Source organism: Lepisma saccharinum, chromosome 13, assembly GCF_977018435.1.
Source record: "Lepisma saccharinum chromosome 13, izLepSacc3.1, whole genome shotgun sequence".
NCBI lineage: Eukaryota > Metazoa > Arthropoda > Insecta > Zygentoma > Lepismatidae > Lepisma > Lepisma saccharinum.
The window spans coordinates 63,102,639-63,124,223 of NC_139241.1; the positions used below are offsets into that span (position 1 = coordinate 63,102,639).

General features: G+C 37.3%; 1 protein-coding gene across 1 annotated transcript; it reads left to right on the top strand.

Moving 5' to 3' along the window:
- The first annotated feature begins 1,560 nt into the window (after positions 1-1,560).
- Positions 1,561-21,052, top strand: snf (U1 small nuclear ribonucleoprotein A snf). The gene is made up of 6 exons (XM_083134334.1): positions 1,561-1,650; positions 5,544-5,620; positions 6,686-6,858; positions 14,043-14,274; positions 15,890-15,998; positions 19,321-21,052. Exons 2-6 carry the CDS (start codon positions 5,554-5,556, stop codon positions 19,478-19,480), a joined length of 741 nt encoding a protein of 246 aa, XP_082990460.1. The 5' UTR covers positions 1,561-1,650; positions 5,544-5,553; the 3' UTR covers positions 19,481-21,052.
- The last annotated feature ends 533 nt before the right edge of the window (positions 21,053-21,585 follow it).

Below are 21,585 nucleotides of genomic sequence, written 5' to 3' on the forward strand. Positions count from 1 at the left end.
TGTTTGGTGGTAATAATAATAAAAAAAAGAACAAAAGAAGTTAGTTTAACAAAACCTTCTTACTCTGAAAGTACATACCTTGAGCTACGTTTCTACTTAGTTACCCATGGAATTACTGCACTTATTGACCTGGTGGCAAACATTTGACCTTTTTCATTGACATTTTCTTTCTGCATCACTCCTTCCTTTTGTTTGGAAGCCAGTGGGCAGAGCATATGGTCTGAGTAAGATGGCCACCCGCATCTACTTCAACCAATGACTTCACAGACAGAAGAACATCGCATTGGCTGCTGCAAGTGCACGCGGCTGGAAGGAGCATGGAAGTAGGCTCCAACTACAAACGCAAACTCGAGGTTTACTTTACACTTAAATACTACAAAACAAACTATAACTAGCGTTATTTGCTTATGGATTATTATTCCTTCAAGTTTCCAGTCACTTCTGTTAGTACAGCTGTTCATTAAGCAGGCACCACTGCTTCCTAAATCTTACTCAAATGTACACAAAATTACATGCTTTCTTACGGCGTTTTCAAATGTTTTGGTCTGACTTCTCCGGTTCTGTCACGTGATCCGGCTTCAGACAAATCGCAGGATGATTGCTCCTTCCCGTTCTTAGCTCCATGGTCTGCATTGCCTCTGTACCAAGTTTCACCGCAGTCCGTTGCTACAAATGGCTTCCAGGGTAGGGGAACTTTAATTCTAACCACCTGATGCAATAACTTACCACGGATGTTGCCCATTGAGTCTGAGTACCTTATAAATTTAAATGTGGACCATTTAATGAATGAATGAATAACGATGTTGAGATAAACTTGAAAAAGAATTACTGATGCTCAAGATTGGATTAACCTTGACATACTATACCATAGACCATATGGAGGAATGTAAGGCTGTGTTTCTGGAGCAATAAACTTACAGGTAATATCATGGATAGTAAAATAAAGAAATTAATCAAACATCCTCCAAAAGAGGTTTATTATTACATTTTTTTCCAATTCTTTATTTGTGGATGGAGGGGTCTTACTATTTTTATGGTAACATGATAGTTATGTATAATGAATAATTTCATATAAGCAGCAGGCTCTCTCTCATGGTCTTGTGACAGTGGAGTGGAGGTGGGTAGGTTACATTATTTTCAGGAGTCATCGTTGCTTTGCCATTTTTTCGCAAAATTTGATTTTTTATAAAGAGAAAGTAGGTGTTAAAAGAAAAGAAAACATTGGTACCTGGACAGCAGCGGCGATTGCGTGGCAAAATTGAGGGGAAGGTGGGCAATGACATTTTACTTTCTCTTGGTGGCGTAACATTATTAGAGGAAAGCACGGGGCAACTTCCCCTCCTAATCGCTCCCACTGTGCTTTGATAATCTGATCTCTTCTTTATTCTTTCAATTTCATTTTTAAAGCATGTACAACAATTTACGTCCACAGACCCTTCTGTGAGTACGCACAAACCTTGTGAGTAAAATAAAATATGTTGAAGTTCTGCAAGGAATGGAAAGAAAAGTATCACTATCACTTTGAGAAAATGTTTTAGTGTTTAGTCTGTGCCCGTGCGGTGCCCGTGTGTTTAGAAGAAATTGCGAAAAGCGCAAACGACGCCGGTCGAACGCATTATTTCGTATAAAATTTCGAATTTTGTGTAGGAAGTAAGTATGTACTGTCTAAGAAGAAAGTAAAATATCAAACTTTAAATTGAATTCCTTATGCTATATAAGTCTAGAAAATAGTAAGAAACAACAAACATGTAACGCGAATTGATGTACAAGTTTAATAACTTGTTTCTTTAAAGATTGCCAGGTCAATCGTTCGTCGCCTGTGGTTCAAGTAGCGCTTGTTTAACTTACGAAGAACAAACATTAATGTACTGCGGGTACCCTTGACCCTCTGTATTCCCTGGAGAATGTGAAATATTTTGCATGGCTTATGAAGATTTTGTTGTTCATGAACGTTTTAAGTTGATTTTAGCTCTAGGAAATGTGTTCTTGTGAAGTAAAGTACGTCTGTTACCTTAGCGTGTTACTTCACCGTGTAGCAGAACAGCCCGAAGGCTTTGTGCAAGTGAATATAGCACCCAAAACGACTTTACACAAGAGCAGCTATAATTTTACGTACTTAGCTTAGGATTGGTACTGATAGTTATTTTCGACGTGTTCTTTCGCTACTTTAGTGTACATTCAAACAGTTTTTACTAACAAAAAGAGGTGAGAAAGATACTCTAAAATTGCAGGTTTTAACTTTCGTGGGCTATTATTTGGCATCAATTATCTCCGTTATTTGTGCTTTCGTAAAGCTGGAACGACTTACATTACGTAAAACATTGAAATCTGTCGATTAAAAGAAAAGGTACCAGTTTCATAGATCGGGGACACATTAAAATCTGATATTTTGTGTTTCGCATGGTTCGTACTTACCAATTGTGTATTGCCAAACATAGTTCAAGGTGCCATTATGCTTTTTACACGAAAAGAAACACTTTTTCAACTAAAATAACACATTTTTCTAAGTACTACCGAATGCTCGTAACTGTGCGATATTGCTTACTTTGCGAATGATATCGCGGTAATTATGCGATATCGCCCGAACACCTTTCACTCGTTTATTTCTTTAATTTTAGCATTGATACTTACCTATTCTGCATTGCGGTAGATTATTTAAGGTGAAGTTATGCCTTTTTCCATACAATAGTGTCAACGTTTCATATTACGAGTCATTATTTGTTTTCCTTGTTCCGCTTGGGTAACAGACAACATGGTGTACACTCGTCATTGATCATCGCTCGTCGTGCTTGAGTTTTGTCGATTTGGAGTGGGTATGCAGTGTTTCAACCTTCTTCACCGAAAAATACCTACTTTCGTTTTCATTATGTCATCACAAACCATTGATGGATAGCCCCAAAAAACCATTCACGGTAGCCCAAAAAAAACATTCACGATATTCCCAAAAAACATTGACGGATAGCCCCATGAACCATTGACGGATAGCCTCAAAAACCATTCACGATAGCCCCACAGACAATTTCCGGCAAGGTTAGGTAAGCTTAGTAAAAAAAAAATTCTCGTAAGAGAAAGGCACGTTTGGAAACACTGGGTAGACCGCGTGACTTACGACGCTCGCGCCTTCTGCAGGTACATAATGGAAACAACGGGATAATGTTGTCAGAAAATGCATGTTCCTTAAATAAGAAGTGATTTTTTCTTGTTCTGCAGCATTCTATGGTGAAGTTTTCAGTTTCCACGAAAGAAAATACCTCGAAGAACTTCGACAATGCTACAGAAACTGATTTCAGTAAGTAGTTTCTCCTGTAAATTTGAATAAATCCGTTCGGGCGATATCGCATATTTACCGATATCCCTTATTTTGTTTTCAAATATCAGTGTTTCCAACCTTCTTCAGTGAAAAATACCTACTATTGAGTTCGTCATGTGTGCAAATTGTACATTATGCACGGGTAGCTGACGGATATCCCCATGAACCATTCAGTTTGGTTAGGTTAGGCAAGCATAGTTAAAAAAAGGGTGGGTTGGAAACACTGACATGATTTCCCGGTCAAATAGATACCACTATGAAAGAAAATACCTCGACTAACGTTGGAAAACTTAGAGATACTCATTTCCGTAAGTAGTTTCTTCTGTAAAAATGAAGAAATGTGTCTCCGATGTATGAAATTGTTACCAAAGAAAATTCGACGTAATTCTCGAGGGTGTACAGTGGGTAAAGGGTCCCCATGTGACATTCAGTATGTCTACAAAAGAAGGTGTAGATGCTTTTTTTTTGCAATAATAATGATAATAATATAGGGATGTAATATGATAATAATTTAATTAATCTTGCACCAATTGTGGCTACGGCGGCTCAGTCGGTAATGCATCTGAGTACCATGATAAAGGTCCCGGGTTTGATCCCCGGCCAGTTCGAATCCAGGAACTTTTCTAACGTTGGAAGCGGCCCCGGTGCCCACCCAGCGTCAAATGACATGGGTACCTGGGGGAAACACTGGGGGGGGGGGGGGGTAGGGCCACTCTGGGGCGTGATGCTGATCACCCCCACTCACGACCAGATCAAGAAAGTGTGGGGTGTTACCCCCTATACGCCTTCATGGCATGGTGCTAAGCACAGGGGAGCTCTTTACTTTTACCACAAACAATTGGATGAATAATCTCGGAAACATGCGGTGCAATTTATTCTGTTCTGAGTATTTTAAAGTGTGTTCACTACTTTCGCATTCAGGTATTTTTCTAGGCCTGTTATAGTCATATTACAAATAGGCGCTCTTCACGTGCAAACTAGTGTCTTGCGATATTACTAGTACTAGGTTTGAATCCCGTATGAGGTATGGATATTTGCGTGGTGTAGCAGAGTATAATGATCTTCATGACACCATACATCAATTTTCGCAATCTGAAATTCTGGGTTCAAATATCATGAAGTGCATGCTGATTATTTATCGCTCATCCATTTCATCAAATCAACATAATTTCCCCTCTAGGTTCCGGCACTAGCGTAACTTGGAACCAAACTTTGGAAATGAGGGCAGAACATGAACATTAGGTTCCAGAAGGTTTTTAAAAAAAATTCTTCTACCATTGTACATTTTAATATGTGTTTGTGTATGCACCTTGTCCTGTCAAGTTATGCCTATGGGATCCAGCATCCCACCGCAGCACCATCTCGTAATATATGTGAAAATAGCAGGGGGTGTCTTGTAAATATCATCATCTCTAGCGCCTGATTTTTTTGAGTCAATGACTTTTTATTTTCCTTCTGGAAGTTGTTCGGAAGGAATTATTTTCTTCACCATAAATTCCCTCATTGCACTCAGGTCCACTACACGACACATGTCAATACATTGTTAATAGCACTGACTATGCATACCTTCCATAACAAGGTATGCCACACCAAAGACGAAAAATTCCTCCCAAACCCACGATTTATTTTCAACCACCTCAACCAAACAGTGATGTAAGATTTGCGCACGTCCGACTTGCCCAGACTGGTGCAAAACTTCCAAATGTTTGGAATGCCAGAATTTTGTGGAGAATGAAAGAATCTTGCAACCTGATCCATTCTCACATCTGGCTGGGACAGCAATAAACCATTCTCATGCCTGGCGTGAGGGTCAGCGACCTTGAGAAGGAGAGAGAAGTACACATGCTTCCTTGCATATACTTTATTCTCTAAATAACATGAAACGAACTGAAAAATTAAGCCTATGTTTTACTGAACAGGGATAAAATAGGCAAAAATCCGGGTCCTAGTAATCATTGTGAGGATTAAGTATGTGTGTGGACATGAACTGAAATTTAACGAAGAGTATGTGTGTTTGATGTGAAATGATTAGTTTGGAATTAAACCATGATAACTTGGGGAAATCTATGATGACTTGTAGTTAGATTCTAATTTTATTTTTAGTTAAATTGAAGCCTTGTGTGTTTATATGCATAGCTAATATGCATCTAAAGTTGTGCATATGGTGACTTAACTTTTTAATACTGTGGTGTATATGGCATCGTACAATACTGATTGTCTGCTTATCTTTCAGGTTTCTTAAGATGCTTGATATTCGACCTAACCACACTATATACATAAACAACTTAAATGAGAAGATTAAAAAGGATGGTAAGTAAATTGTCATAAAAGTAAATACAGGTAACTAGTAGAAATTTCTTGTAACACTTCTTACGAGAGGAGGATACTTTGCTTTTGTAACTTGTATTGGATCAGTGGCTCCCATCAAGCTCGAACTTTTCACTTGGCTGTATCAGTTATAGTTTAAATACAATGTAGTGGAAGAGAGGGGTGGGGTTACGTTGTGCATTGTTAAAATGTTCGCAAGTGGTTACCGTATGCTCTTCCAAGTCTTCCAATACCTTTCATGAGTAAAAAATTTGTATGACAAGCTCATTTCCTGATGCTTATGTTATTGTAAATATAAAGACTACCATATTGAAGCTGATTGATTTCACTTGAGTGTAAATGTGTTAATAAAGATTTAAGTTCAATATTACAGAATTAGAGTGTACGCAACAAATGCATATTACCATAAAAATTGCAACTCAAAAAGTGCTCTATTTACAGCCATGAGCTTGTATGCAACATTAATGACTGTGATCCCTCGCTACCCTACCCCTCCTAAAATACTATGCTTTCAAGTTCCCAGCACCACATTTTATTAGTTATTTCAGTGTGTGCAAGGGCATGTAAAGAATGAATACCACTAAATTGCATTGAAAATTTTGTAACATTTTAATATGTAAAACCTACCTCAACATAGGGAATTACATGTCGTAATTTTGCTTTCAAAAAGTATTATGGTTATCCTTTCACTAGGCCTACTAGTATATTATGAAATCCTAATGCAGTTGGGACAACCCTGATGGTGTAATGCTAATGTTGTGACCTTTTATTCAGGCAGTCCTAGGTTTGATGTCTGGTGGAGTCACACAGTGGTTTGGATCCTACTTTAAGCTGTAGATCCAGTCCCGATTAGCCTATCTGTACAGAACCTTTACTTAAACTTTGATAACGTAATTGTATTTTGACTACTAAAACATTTACTAATAAGTAATTACCAAAAGTGTTACTCAATACATGAAGTAATGCTGGACTAAACTAGTGACCGAAGCTTATTGTTTGAAATTTGTGTATTTACCATGATATATGTCCTTTTCACTTTTGTTTCAGAACTGAAGAAATCTCTCTATGCTATATTTTCCCAATTTGGCCAGATCCTGGACATTGTGGCATTGATGACGCTGAAGATGAGAGGCCAGGCCTTTGTTATTTTCAAAGAGATAAACAGCGCTACCAATGCTCTACGGTCTATGCAGGGGTTCCCATTCTACGACAAGCCAATGGTGAGTTTGACAACTTTTTTTTGCTACGGAATAACATAATTGCATTTTTTATTTATGCCACTTCTATGCTGACATACTTTCCACACATTTCATACAACCACGATACAAGCAATCATTATTTATTAAGGCTTGGCTGGACCTTTGACCAATGCCAGGGCAGCTTTTTTAGAATTTTCGTTTCCTTTGGAAAAACTGCTATGATATTCTAAAATCTGAAAAATTACAGCTTAGAATTCCTTCTAGAACAGGGGTTCCCAAACTTTTTCCTTTCACCGCACTCCTAGTGTTTCAAGATTTTCCTACGGCGCCGAAGTGAGAATGTAGGCATATCTAACACTTGCAATGCTCAGTGTGGTTAGGTTGCTTGCCTTAAGTTAGAAAAAAACACATATTTCAAATTCAGAAAAATTTTATGTGTAAAACGTACTAAATAAGCACATGTTTGGAACAATCATATCATTTCAGTGAAAATATTGGAACATTTCGCGGTGCCCACTGTTCTAGAACATTCACACATTCACGTAAATCTTCGTGTGGTTTGCTTTCGCTGTTGTCTAGATATTATCATAATATACAGGGTGTCTCATAAGTAATAGCGCAAACTGACACAGGTGAAAGTTCATGATAATAGAAGCAAAAAAGCCTCAGTAAACATGGGTCCGCAAAACAAGCCATTTTTGAGATAATTATAAATGTGTAGTTACAAACTGCCACTTACCTCATTGCTTGTAAATGTCATCCTAGTTGGTAAAATGCTAATAATGTGAGCGAATGTGTGGTTAGAAACCGTCACTGATTGCATTTTGTAAACACCGAGTGCTTTACTCCTTGCACATTCCGAGGTTTGCTCTTTCTTTACAAATCAGAGTATTTCCGAGAGGTGGCGTTGTAATCAAACAGGATGGATACAATCAGTACAGATAATTGTACATGCTTGTGACCAATTCCGAAATGAACCGGTTGTGTTCGAAAGCATTTTACCAACTAGGACGACGTTTACAATCACTGAAGTCAGTGGCAGCTTGTAATCACACATTCGCGATTATCTCGAAAACGGCTTGTTTACTGAGTTTTTTCTTCTATTATCGTGTACTTTCTCCTGTGTCAGTTTGTGCTATTACTTTTGAGACACCCTGTATATTATTATGTGCCTTCATGAAACCACTAATATGTTGTTATTGCGCCAATATGGAGTACATGTTGAGAAATGTTTTGAAATGTGTAAAATATGAGCCAAACCTAATACTTGTACAAATATGATAAATAGAAACTGAATATTTCGAATCTACATGCCGTGATGTGCAAAGGTAATAAAAAATATAACAGATTTAAACTTCATACATATGTATTTACATATAAATCCATTCTGCTCATTACATTATTGGTAGCAACTGGAACGAAGGTAATATTGCATCACTACACTGTTTACTCTCATCTGGTGGGGTTCTGGTTTCTATCATTTGGTGGGCCTCCCTGATGGCGTAGCGGTAACGTCGTCACCTTGTAATCAAGGGGTCCTGGGTTTGATACCCAGTGGAGGCACATGCCACATAGGTTTGGATCACACTTTAAACTGTAGGTCCATTCCTGATTAGCCTTTCTGTGCATAAAGTGGACTTAAAACAACAAATCAATTCTATTATTTTTTAACACTGGAGTGCTGGGCTGTGCCATCTGTTGTGTTGTTCTGCCCAGTGCATTGTGATTTTTAGCTTTTGCTGTCTGGGATCTTTTGAAGCCATTGGGTGCCAGGTGGAATGCACTTGTCTGGTATCTAAGTTTAGTTCTGCCTTCTGTCAGAGGATGACGTAAATTTTTTTAGGGCTGAAGCAGTACTGATGCCAATGTGTCTGGGCAGGTCGCTACAAGCGGGATCAGTATCAGAAAGTATCAGTTCGATTATATTCACTGATACTAGCCGATACTGTTGGTTGTTCATGAGGTCTGCAAAAATGCTGAATGACACTTTTGAGGAGTCCACTTATCCTGGAAGTGATGCAGAATTCAAAGTTTTCATTCATTTTGTACCAATATTATGTGGAAAAAAAAATGTATTTTGTGATTACATAACAGATATTTTTTATGTTCTGATGTAATTTTTTAAAGCAAAACTGAGATGAATTGATGCTTATAATTAGAGTGGAATTGAATACACACCCACTAACATTAATCAATATTTTGAACAATTTATAATTGTGACAATTTTCGAGCATCAATATCAGTATGAGTACGAGTTCAAAGTGGTATCAGTTCAGTCCTAGCACTGTGGTGGCAGAGATGGTATGGTACCTGAAAAGATGAGTAACAGACTAGAAAATGTGGTAACGTTGTTGATGTGCTAACCAGTGATCAGAACGCTACATTTTAAAAGTAGCTTCGCTACAGCTACTCTTCCAAGATGTAGCTTCAGTACAGCTACAACTACATTTACCAAAAAGTAGCTCACTACACTACTCCTGTTCGCTATTTTTGCTCTACTTCTCCATAAAAAACTTAAACCAACCATATGGATATTCAAAAGAAGCCACTAGTATACCACGTTTGGTAGAACCTGTCCCTCTTCCCGCGCTAGGGAGCGCTCAACAGTTTCCGTGCTGGGGAAAGTCAAAGCCAGGCAGCCAATTAAAATACGCAACGTCGCAACAGCGTCTACGTAAGCGCCTCTCTTCTGGCTTTCATTCGCTCCTCGCTGCCCAGCAGACGATTTTTTCCTCGTTTCTCATCGGCACCGAAACTGTTGAGCGCTCCCTAGCGCGGGAAGAGGGACAGGTTCTACCAAACGCGGTATAGACTGGGACAATTTTCGAGAAGTCTGACTGTAGGAAGCATTTTTGAGGAAAAGCGGGCAAACAACATTTTCTGAATGTATTTGATGTGCTGATTACAAATATTTTGTTTGCCACTCTCGATTTTGGTGTTATATGCTTCAAATCGCTAAAAAAAAAAAAAAAATGGCTGCCATACAAAATTGGTTCCTATTAACTTTTGAAGGAGCAGAGACAAAATAGTGATCTTGGTGTCAAACATTATGTCTTTGGGTATGCTGAATCCAAATATTATGTTTTCTAATCTGAAATTTTAAGCTATTTGCTCCAAATCGCTTAAAAACAAAATGGCGGCCATACGGAATGAGTTCCTAATAACTTTTGAGGGAGCAGAAACAAAATAATGATCTTTGTGTCAAACATTATGTTTTTGGGTATGCTGAATCCAAATATTATGTTTTCTAATCTGAAATTTTAAGCTATTTGCTCCAAATCGCTTAAAAACAAAATGGCGGCCATATGAAATGAATTCCTAATAACTTTTGAGGGAGCAGAAACAAAATAATGATCTTGGTGTCAAACATTATGTTTTTGGGTATGCTGAATCCAAATGTTATGTTTTCTAATCTGAAATTTTAAGTTATGTGCTCCAAATCGCTCAAAAACAAAATGGCGGTCATACGAAATGAGTTCCTATTAACTTTTGAAGGAGCATAAACAAAATCGTTATCTTTGTGTCAAACATTATGTTTTTGGGTATGCTGAATCCAAATATTATGTTTTCTAATCTGAAATTTTAAGCTGTTTGTTCCAAATCGCTAAAAAACAAAATGGCGGCTACGTGCATCCATGCAGTGTTTCGTATCCATACTTTTGAACTAGGAATAAAACAGTGTAACAGTAGGTTTTTAATACAGAAAAAAAGTAAAGAACATTGGTAAAGTAAAGATGCAAAATAATAATATTATTCAAAGCATAAGACCATATTGAAATATTAACAGTACCGGTGTAGGATAAATCCGCACGTTATCCTTATGCAACCTTATTTTGTCTACAAAAGTAGTATAAGATTTTTCTAGTCACAGATATTCATGCACTCCTTAGTGCCAGTATCTGCACATTTGCAAGCTGCAGTACATACAAGCTGGCCTTTCCTCCAGGAACGTTTAGCGGATATACAACCACCCAAACATCCACAGGTGACAATGTCGTAACAGTGTTGTGGAATTGGTGGCAGTGATTGAAGTTTTGGAACGAGCTGTCCTTCAACCATTTTCCATCCCAAGATAGTAGGTGCTGGTAACACAGGTTTTGGCATGACCGACTGCCTCCACACCATGGCTTGATAGTGGGCCTGTTGTACATGTAACCGTAGAGCATCGGTAGGTGAGGGGGGGGGGAGTGCTTGTGGTGTTTTTCCTTTGCTGAACAGCTTTACTCTGGCTCCATCACAGCTGCTTGCCTCTGGTACACCATACAACTTGCATATGAACTTCTCTGCCTTGTGTGCTGTTTCTTGTTTCAATTCGTCAACACCAAGATTTAGTATATCATTATTATTAGTGTTAAATATTTTCCATGCTGTCTTCTTACTGATCCCAGCAATGTAGGATACTGTGTCGCATCCTGTTATGGCGTGGAATGGGATGAGAGTTTCGAAGACAGGATCCGTAAATGAAAGCTTCTGCCTGACTTCATGTACTGGAATGTATTTTCTTTTCCTTTTTTTATGTTCCTGCTCGCAACCACAATTTCGTACATCTAATCTTGTGAAATAACGTTACCAATTGCACTAATACATCTGCATCACGTGCTGAGACAACAATGTTATCAGCTCCAGAATGAAGACAGTGAAGTAAAATGCGCGTGTTCGCCTCTTTGTGTTTGGCTGCAATACTTCAATAGACAAATCACGATTGTTTGTTCGTACGTCATCTACTTGTGAAATCCACCGGAAACCACAAATATTTTGTCTTCAGGAGCATTGTTGATCAAATGATTAGAGAGAAAACAGGCCAAATCTTTTTTATTCTCTGAGTTATCAAGAAAGTCGGTGAATTTGTTGGGGATTGGCACGGATCCATTTTCTATTACTCTCCTTACTAAATGAGCATGTTTCAAGCGCTTATCCCGTGTTCCAGCCTTGATTGAAGTTGCGATATACCGATCAAAGGTGACATCAATCCTCTTAAAGCTTCTTCCCATAGAAACATCAAGGTTAAGAAATGCATCTGCCAGTTGACCAAAGTTTAAAACTCCTGCAGGCTTTCCAAGTGCAACAACTAATGCTTGACCATCTATTATAAGGCTTGACGCAGGCGGAATTGATATATCAGGTGCACAAATTACATCCTTGGTCATCACATCAGCTAGAATGGCTTTGTTTCCTGTTCTCAGACTTCCGTTTGTGTTGGCAAGGGAGATTGGAATTGGCATTAGTTCATGACACAAAATGCGATTTAGATCCACATTACGACCTGCCTCATAGGCAGTTACGAGGTGCTGGAGAATATTCCTGTCAGTTTTCAAAATGGTTTCTTTGCCACTTACTACCAATTTAACTTCATAGAGGGACTTAAAGGTCTTTGCATTTGATTTATGTAGAGGATCACTTGACTTGTGTGTGACTTTTACCAGGGGCCATCATCCTTTCCTTCACGAAGGTGTCTAGCTTTACCTGGCCCAGTGTTTCAGCTTTGAGGAGAGTATGTTGAATATCTGAAGTAGGAAGTAGCTAAATCCTTTGTTTGTGGAAATGTTCTAGAGGAACTGATAAGAAACATCTTAAGATGATGGCTCACATGTGCAGGTCTTTTCAAATTTATAAGTGGATCCATGGTTCTATGTTTCTATCATTCTGAAATAAAGTAAGAAAAGAAAAATATATATATTATAGGTTTAGTCATTTTTGTGGTTCTTTTGTTTAAAAAAGAGGAAAGAAACTACAACGATTTTCAAAAATGTCAGATTAGAAAACGTAATATTCGGATTCAGCATACCTAAAAACATAATGTTTGACACCAAGATCACTATTTTCTTTCTGCTCCTTCAAAAGTTATTTGGAGCTCATTTTGTATGGCAGTCATTTTGTTTTTTAGCGATTTGAAGCACATAACATCAAAATCGAGAGTGGCAAACAAAATATTCGTAATCAGCACATCAATTACCTTCAGAAAATGTTGTTTGTTTGCTTTTACTCAAAAATGCTTCCTACACTTTTTTCAGTCACGTTTCTGAGAATTTGCACCAGGCTATAGTCTGATAGTTGTACTTGCTGGAAAATAGATTCTGTTATTTATTATCATGATTCCTGTCACTCGATAATTTTGATAGCAGTGTTACTTTAGGTACTTATTCTTCTATAGTGTTTGAGAATAACGTACCTATGCAAGTGGTATATCAATTCAAATTTCATATTTGAGTATTGTAATTAGGGTGTTACCCAAATTAATGATTACAACTGCACACAAATAAAATTCGGTAGGATTATTTATCTTATATAATTTTTTTTTTTTCTTGAGAATAAATATTTAATTTTTAATAGACTGATATTAAATCAGTATTTTGAACGAAAGATATATCTTACTGACTCTTTCAAGGTTGGTAATTCTCGTGAACGTGATGCATAAGGCTAGCACTATTGATTTGTCACCCTAGTGGATAATACATTGCTCGTTTTTGCACTGCAAGTAGTGTCCTACACAGTAATTAATGATATTTTGCTGTCTTACACCATGGATATCCACAGGATTTGTTCCGGGGTTTCCGCAAAGGAGGCATGTTTCTTTCCAAAATAGCGATGCGATACAGCTAAAAAAAAACATAGTTGTTAGCCGGAATATATTCATATATGTCAGTTAGTTCTCTGAATATTAGAATTTTTCAGATACTAATGAAATATATAAATTACACTGATATTTATAATCTATATTATCCATTTTCCATGCAATAGACTTTGTTTTTATGAACCTCCTGGCCTCCCTGATGCCATAGTGGTAACATCGTCTCCTTGTAATCAAGGGTTCCCGGGTTTGATACCCTGTGGAGGCACAAGTGGTTCGGATCCCACTTTAAACTCTAGTTCCAGTCCCGATTAGCTTTACTGTGCATAAAGTGGACTTAAAACACAAACTCAATCAATCAATTTATGAACCCCCTGGAAAAGTAAACTTTATTGTCGATTTTTTTCCTTTTTGGTGCTGTTGCAACATTGAAAATTTACCTAAGAAAGATGTAAATAAATGTAGCACCGCTACAGCCACTGGTGCTAACCATTGGTATCACACAATGAAAAGACCAATTAGCAGGCCTTGTCCTCCAAAATTCCCTTTCACCACAGAGTGTAGTGCCTAGTGATTATGAGTGGGACTTCTTGTTCTCTGCGATTTTTTTCTAAATATGCTTTATGCTTCCTTTCAGAGGATTCAGTATGCGAAGACAGACTCCGACGTGATAGCGAAGATGAAGGGCACATTTCAGGAGCGGCCGAAGAAGCCGAAGCGAGGGGTGGAGGATGTGGCTGTGGAGTCGAAGAAGTCCAAGAGGAAAGCAGCCAAGGAGCAGGCGAGGCAGCAGCAGCAGGTGGTGCCTGCGCCTGTGCAGCCGGGACCAATTCCTTCATTTGGTGGGCAACCTATGGTAGTGCCTCCAGGTAAGTCCAAGATAGATATGTAGTGTGTGTGTTCGATAAACTTTTATCATAAGCGAAGAAAAAGGGGAGAACCCCTGAAGATGCCCAACCTCCACCTGCATACATTCAAGGGTAGGTGCTTAGTGCCCTGTTGCCTTTTAAAATAAACCAGGGCATCAGATCCGCAGATTTTCGGTTCACCAATTTTTCCTTTCCTCCTTCTTTATTGATACTTATAACAGTTGGGCTGAAAAGTTCGTAGGCTAACATAGTAAAAAATATTTTTTTGACAAAATTCGATTTTATTATTCAATATAGTTGCCTTTGAGGGCGATACAACGATTATAGCAGTCATACAATTTTTCGATGCCATTTTTATAGTACGATTTCTTTTTAGCCTCAAAATAGGCCTCAGTTTCGGCGATTACCTCTTCATCAGTGCTAAATTTCTTTCCAGCGAGCATTCTTTTAAGGTCTGCAAACAGGAAAAAGTCACTGGGGGCCAGATCTGGAGAATATGGCGGATGGGGAAGCAATTCGTAGTCTAATTCATATAATTTTGCCATCGTTTTCATTGATTTGTGACACGGTGCATTGTCTTGATGAAACAGCACTTTTTTCTTCTTCAAATGGGGCCGTTTTTTCGTGATTTCATCCTTTAAACGCTCCAACAACGCTATGTAATAATCTCAGCTATGTCGATCAACTTCACTTTACGATCATTTAAAATTATTTTGTGGACTTTTTTTATGTTTTTGTCGGTAACAGCCTCTTTGGGGCGTCCACTGCGTGCATCGTCTTCGATGCTCATTTCGCCTCGTTTAAATTTAGCAAACCACTTCTCAATGGTTGATTTTCCTGGTGCAGAGTCCGAATAATGTTTATCAAGCCAAGCCTTGGCTTCAACAGTATTTTTTTTTCGCCAAAAAGCAATGCTTTATTAACACACGAAATTCTTTTTTATCCATTTTTTCACAATAACAAAAGCTGCTTCACTCACAATGCTATATCTCACAAACTAATTATCCGGCAGCTGTGAGATTTATACACGTATCTTTTGAAGGTTAGTACTAAGTAAAAATCACATGGATTTAATTCTAGTAACGCCATCTATGAGTTAGCCTACGAACTTTTCAGCCCAACTGTTACATGTTTGAGGCAATAACCCACATCTGGTTAACGTTTCATGGATATTGTGGACCTAGATTGTTTCGGAGTACCAGTACTAATCTGCAAAATGCAGTTTCAGGGTGTGCTACACAGAAGGGAGGTTGACATTTGGGTGCTTTTGGAAAGGGTTACCCCATCATACCTCGATGTGTTTTGTGAATGTCCCTTCTCCCACTCAATCTCATCATCATTTATTCCCATCGTTGCCCTGACGGTCTGTCATATTGCGATTAGTCAAAAATGACAGAAATGCAACATTAAATAAACTTAATCCATCAATTAGTTATCAGTACCAATAACCGATATTCTGCTGATTGAATATAGAATTGTAGATGTTCACTTTGATTTTACATGAAATATTTAACTTGGTTTGCATAATGACAACCAATTAGGCTATCCGTTCATAAACTAGACTCAAAACAAATGTTTTGCGAAATGATAATCTTATTTCTGTTTTTCTTTGCAGTTGGGGGAGGATCATCTACAGTACCTGAGCAGCCACCAAACCAAATCCTGTTCCTCACAAATCTCCCAGAAGAAACAAACGAAATGATGCTCTCCATGTTGTTTAACCAGTGAGTACTCACTTCCTTTCTGGTCCTGAAGCATTTTGCATTTCACTTCACTAAGTCACTAGTTTTTTTTTAGAGGTTGACATTTTTGGTAAATAAAAAAGCAAAATTTCAGTACAAAAACAGTCAATTTTGGGTTCAAAAGTGGTAAATAAAATAAAATTTTACTGTTATAGCGGTGAAATAATGGATCAAAAGCAGCATATAAAATGACATTTTGGTTTTAAAATTGTGAACATAATCCATATTTTTGATTTAATAACTGCACTTATTACAAAATGAACATAACCCTTCTAATAGCACATTTATGTAGTTACCAGAGTATTAAGTTTATTCCTTTATAAAGGGGCCCATTTTTGCTTCTCAAAATTTATAGCAGAATTAATAAATAATGACGTGAATAACACACAGTAACCGTATTGGGCGACTTTAATGCTCAGATAGGAAAGGACAAGAATCAACAAGGGGTTTCAGGGCGGCATACTCTCCATGCAGAAAACAATGAGAATGGGAACCTTCTTTGCCAGTTTGCTGTTAGGAACAACATGATCATAACAAGTACTTGTTTCGAACATAAAAGAATTCACTTAGGAACATGGAAGGCACCTAACGGAACAATAAGCCAGATTGATCATATACTGGTTAATGCACGTCATGCCTCATCAGTTATTGATGTGAGAAGCTGCAGAGGGCCCAATTGTGATAGCGACCACTACCTGGTAAAATTAGTAATGAGGGAAAACTTGATAGCGGTGCAAAGAAACGAGATGGCCAAGAGAAAGAAGTGGAATATGAAAAAAATGAAAGACTAAGAAGTTATTAGTGAATATGTAAGTAAGGTACAGAGTAAACTGAAGGAGAAAGAGAATAACAGACTTCGAGTGGTTGAGGAAGAATGGGAAATAATAGAAGGAGTGATAAAGGAGGCAGCACAAGAAACTTTTGGAGAAGAGAAAACTAAAAGGAATGAGTGGTTTGATGAAGAGTGCATACAGGTTATAGATGAGAAGAATAAAGCTAGAGAGAGAATGCTACAGAGGGAAACTCGAAGTAATACTGAGAGGTATAAAGAACTAAGAAGGAAAGCACATAGGGTATGCAAGGAAAAGAAGAAAATGATGTATAAAAAGAAGATGCAAGAAATAGAAGAACTAAATCAGCAAAGTGAAATAAGAAAATTCTCTAGAGCTATAAATGGAATGAGAATAGGATTTGAGCCAAGAATAGAAGTATGTAAGGATAAGAATGGGGAAGTAATTGTAGAAGAGAATCAGATACTCAATAGATGGGCAGAGCACTTTAAAGAGATTTTGAGTAAAGTGGAAGACCAAGAAGAAGAAGAGCAGTATAATAGGAATATACAAAATAGGGATGGTCATGAGGTACAAGTACCTAGTATTGAAGAAGTTGAATTTGTAATGAAGAAAATTAGTAATAATAGAGTTCCAGGCGAGGATGAGGTGATAATTGAACTTATCAAACTTGGTGGTAACGCATTGTTGGCAGCAATACATAGATTGATTGTAATGATATGGGAAAATGAAACAATGCCACATAAATGGAAATCTGGAATAATATGCCCAATTTATAAGAAAGGTGATAAATTGATATGCAGAAATTACAGAGGCATCACACTTCTTAGTGTGGTCTATAAGATCTTGTCAGGATTGATCAGTGAGAGAATAAAATGTTACACAGAAGATATACTGGGAGAGTACCAATGTGGATTTCGCCCTGGCAGAAGCACTACTGATCAGATTTTTATAATTAGGCAGATGATGGAAAAGTTTTATGAACATGATGTGGATTTGCATTTTTTATTTGTTGACTTCAGGCAGGCTTTTGACAGTGTTAATCGAAATGAACTGTTTAAGGTACTTGAAGAGTATAATATTCCCCTCAAAATAATAAGACTAAAGAATGACTATGAGTGGTACTAAGGCACGAGTGAAAGTTTGTAGTAAACTGAGTGAAGAGTTTAAATTCAATACAGGAGTGAAACAAGGGGATGGCCTTTCGGCAGTATTATTTAATCTAGCATTGCACAAAGTAATGAATGTAGTTGATCAAAAGGGAACCATATTTGGAAAATCCAGTCAAATATGTGCATATGCAGATGATGTTACAATCATTTCTAGAACAATAAGAACACTTAAGCAAATCTATGAGCAAATGGAAAGAGAAGCAATAAAAATAGGGCTCAATGTAAATGAAAAAAAGACAAAGTATATGAGAATGTCTAACTCTGAGATCAGAAGAGCACCTCAAGATCTGACAATTGGAGATGATAAGTTTGAGGGAGTTCCTTGTTTTAAATATCTGGGGACAATGGTATATAGTGATAATGATATGAGTAAAGTAATAAAGGAAAGAATACAGGCAGGCAATCGTGCATATTTTGCAAATATGCAGTTGTTTAGAAATAGACTGATCGCAAGAAATACAAAGCTTAAAATTTATAAGACACTGGTACGACCAGTTGTCACTTATGGATCAGATAATTGGACTTTGAAACTGTCAGATGAAAATGCCCTCAGAATATTTGAGAGAAGAATATTAAGAAAGATATATGGACCTGTGAAAGAAGATGACGACTGGAGAATACGATATAATGCAGAGCTAGATGATTTAATAAAAGGCCAAGATATAGTGAGATTTGTCAAAGCCCAGAGAATAAAGTGGTTGGGGCATGTGGAGAGAATGATGGACGATAGGATGCCAAGAAGAATGTTGAAAGAAAAGCTTCACCACGCAAGAAGAAAGGGCAGACCACGACTTCGATGGATAGATGACGTCGCTGCAAACTTGCGGACAATGAAAATTAAAGGATGGAGGAGAAGAATTGATGATAGATTGGAATGGAGGCTGATTGTGGAGGAGGCCAAGGCCCACCAAGGGCTGTAGAGCCAGAAAGAGAGAGAGAGAATAACACACAGGATAATTCACACTTCAGAAAGTGCTGCGTCTGTAAATAAACTCTGAATTTCGTGTTTGAGTCTATTTCGCATCATTTCGTGACAAAGCAGGGTAGGAAAATGCACCTCACACCTTTCAGAAACATTCAAAATGAACATTAGAATGTGTTATTTCACATTTAGCTTTTTCGTCAAAAAACGAAATATGCATTTCCCTACTTATCTTATCATTGCAATTAGCACACATGTAAAATAAGAAAATCACTTGTTCTCACCATACTATAGTGATATCCTCATAATTTTCATGGTCTGCTGTAAAGTCTGTAATATACAGCAGGATGCAGTTGAAGTAGAAAAGAAAGAGGTGAGAATGCATGATGTATCTAACATATACTACTTCTACTTTCTAGGTTTCCTGGCTTCAAAGAGGTGCGGCTTGTTCCAAATCGCCACGACATTGCCTTTGTTGAGTTCGACAATGAAATGCAGTCTGCAGCTGCAAAAGATGCTCTCCAGGGCTTCAAGATAACGCCTTCGCATGCCATGAAGATCTCATTTGCTAAGAAGTAGGCTTTTATGACAGGCATCTAAGTACAATGAAGATAATCCTATCTGTGCATTGGTCAGTTCTGCAAGTGGCAGTGATGAGTTTTAGTGGGAGAATGTGTATATATCACATCTTTTCATTATTTGTCATCCCAGCAGCCAATTCCCTGTACACAGTTTCCATCCTACTTGTGTTAAATCATTTTGTGATTGCATATCATGTCCACTTCAAGCAACACACAGTAATGGTCTAATTTTCATAAAACGCAATGCAATTCTGTGTATTGCTTGTTAAAGTAAGTATAAGGATTATAAAAACTAAGTTTAAAGAAAAATGATTGAGTATTTCTTCATTTTCATTACTATGGCTATTTGTAGAGGTTCTGATTGTAAGTACTGTGGAACCTTAATTACTTGTTTTTCAAGGTGCTTATTAGGAATGGACTGATATGAAATTTTGGCTGATACCAATCCGATATAAACCTCTTTAATAAATTCATGTTATCAGATAACGGGAATACAAAAGATACTACATTTTTAGTCATTTACTAAAAATTATGTGGGATTGGAGATTATATGTTTATATACATAAAAATTATAACAAATAGTCACTAAATTATGACATATTTATATGTAGATATATTGGGTCGGTAATATTATGGTAATTTTACCGATAAACTGATACATCGATATGCCTACAGTATATCAGTTGATATCAATGGAGGGCTGATAAATCTGTCCCATTCTTACTGCTTGTAATGCGGGAAAATGTAAAGTTGAGGTTCCATGGTATTACAATTCAATCTCATTATTTTAGTCTTACTTTAAGACATTTCTTATTTTCTTTAATTGACTAGTGTTCTAATGTTAATCACTATTTTTGTTTGCTCGCTGCAGCTCAATTTTATTATGGATTTTATCAGTGCTCTACCATGTCTCAAACCTTAAAGACACACAGGCTTTTAAAGCATTAGCCACTATTGAAGTAATATCCTGCCATACCACTTTTATATTGCTTTAGCCCTCATGTTATCAGATTGGACAATCAGCTGCAATAGAAATAACAATAATAAAGATACAGATATAATAGAATTTTAATTTTGTGAACTCTTCGTTATGAGAACTTTATTGTTTTTGAGGAAAACTGATAAGGGACCAAATTTTGAATTTTTCCCACTATTCTAATTTAATTCCAACTCATGTTACTTACGAGTCAATGTGTCCTGTACAACAAACATCACACACAGATGGAATTGATTATGATAGATAAGGTTATTTTTCTGCCGACATATTTCCCCCACTCTAATAAGGTATTACACTTACATTACAAGCCAAGTGTTGTTTTGTCAATTCGAATTCTGAAGAGTAATACTAGGAGAAAAGAAAAACTTGAACACTGAGGACATTATTTAAGTATTTCTCAAAAGATATAAAGATGTCATTAGTATTTGTATTCTGCAGAGGAAATAAAAGTTATTTTCTATAAAATAGTCTGTTTTAAGGCTGAAATTTATTTCTTATTGCGTGTGCTTAACTTACAATTACAATTTTGTATGTATTCTCTTATGTAAATAACTAAGTAAATAAATTCTACAGTTCAATCAGGTTATTGTGTACTTCTTACTGTGAAGAAAGAAAACTCAAATGTAGAGTAACACATTTTTATGACTGGCAGTAAACATTATTTTTTTGAAACAATTGATGCATAAGTGTTGTGGTGTTCTTGCACAGAATTTTTTTCTTACGCCATATGCTGGATAGAAATGTTCTTAACTGTCAGGAATAGAATAAAGTACATGCTGCGGTAATACAGTTGTGGGATGTCAGACTGCCACCTGTGAGACCCTGGATGCATGATCTCCAGCGGGAATTTTCCTGACATTGTCCCAGCATAGATCAAGTCTGGGGCCAAACCTCTAATCAGTGGAGACCTGATGTGGAGAGCCCCATTTTGGACAAGATCGATAATATGTGGCCACTGGTGCACAAGAGATAGATGTATCTTTTACCAGGCAGTAAATTACCAATGACTACCATATGTTTCACTTGTTTCTGAATGAAAATGGAAGCAAGTGAAATCGAGCATAAATAGATTGGGACTGTATAACTCTTCTCGTTTCTTGTCTGAT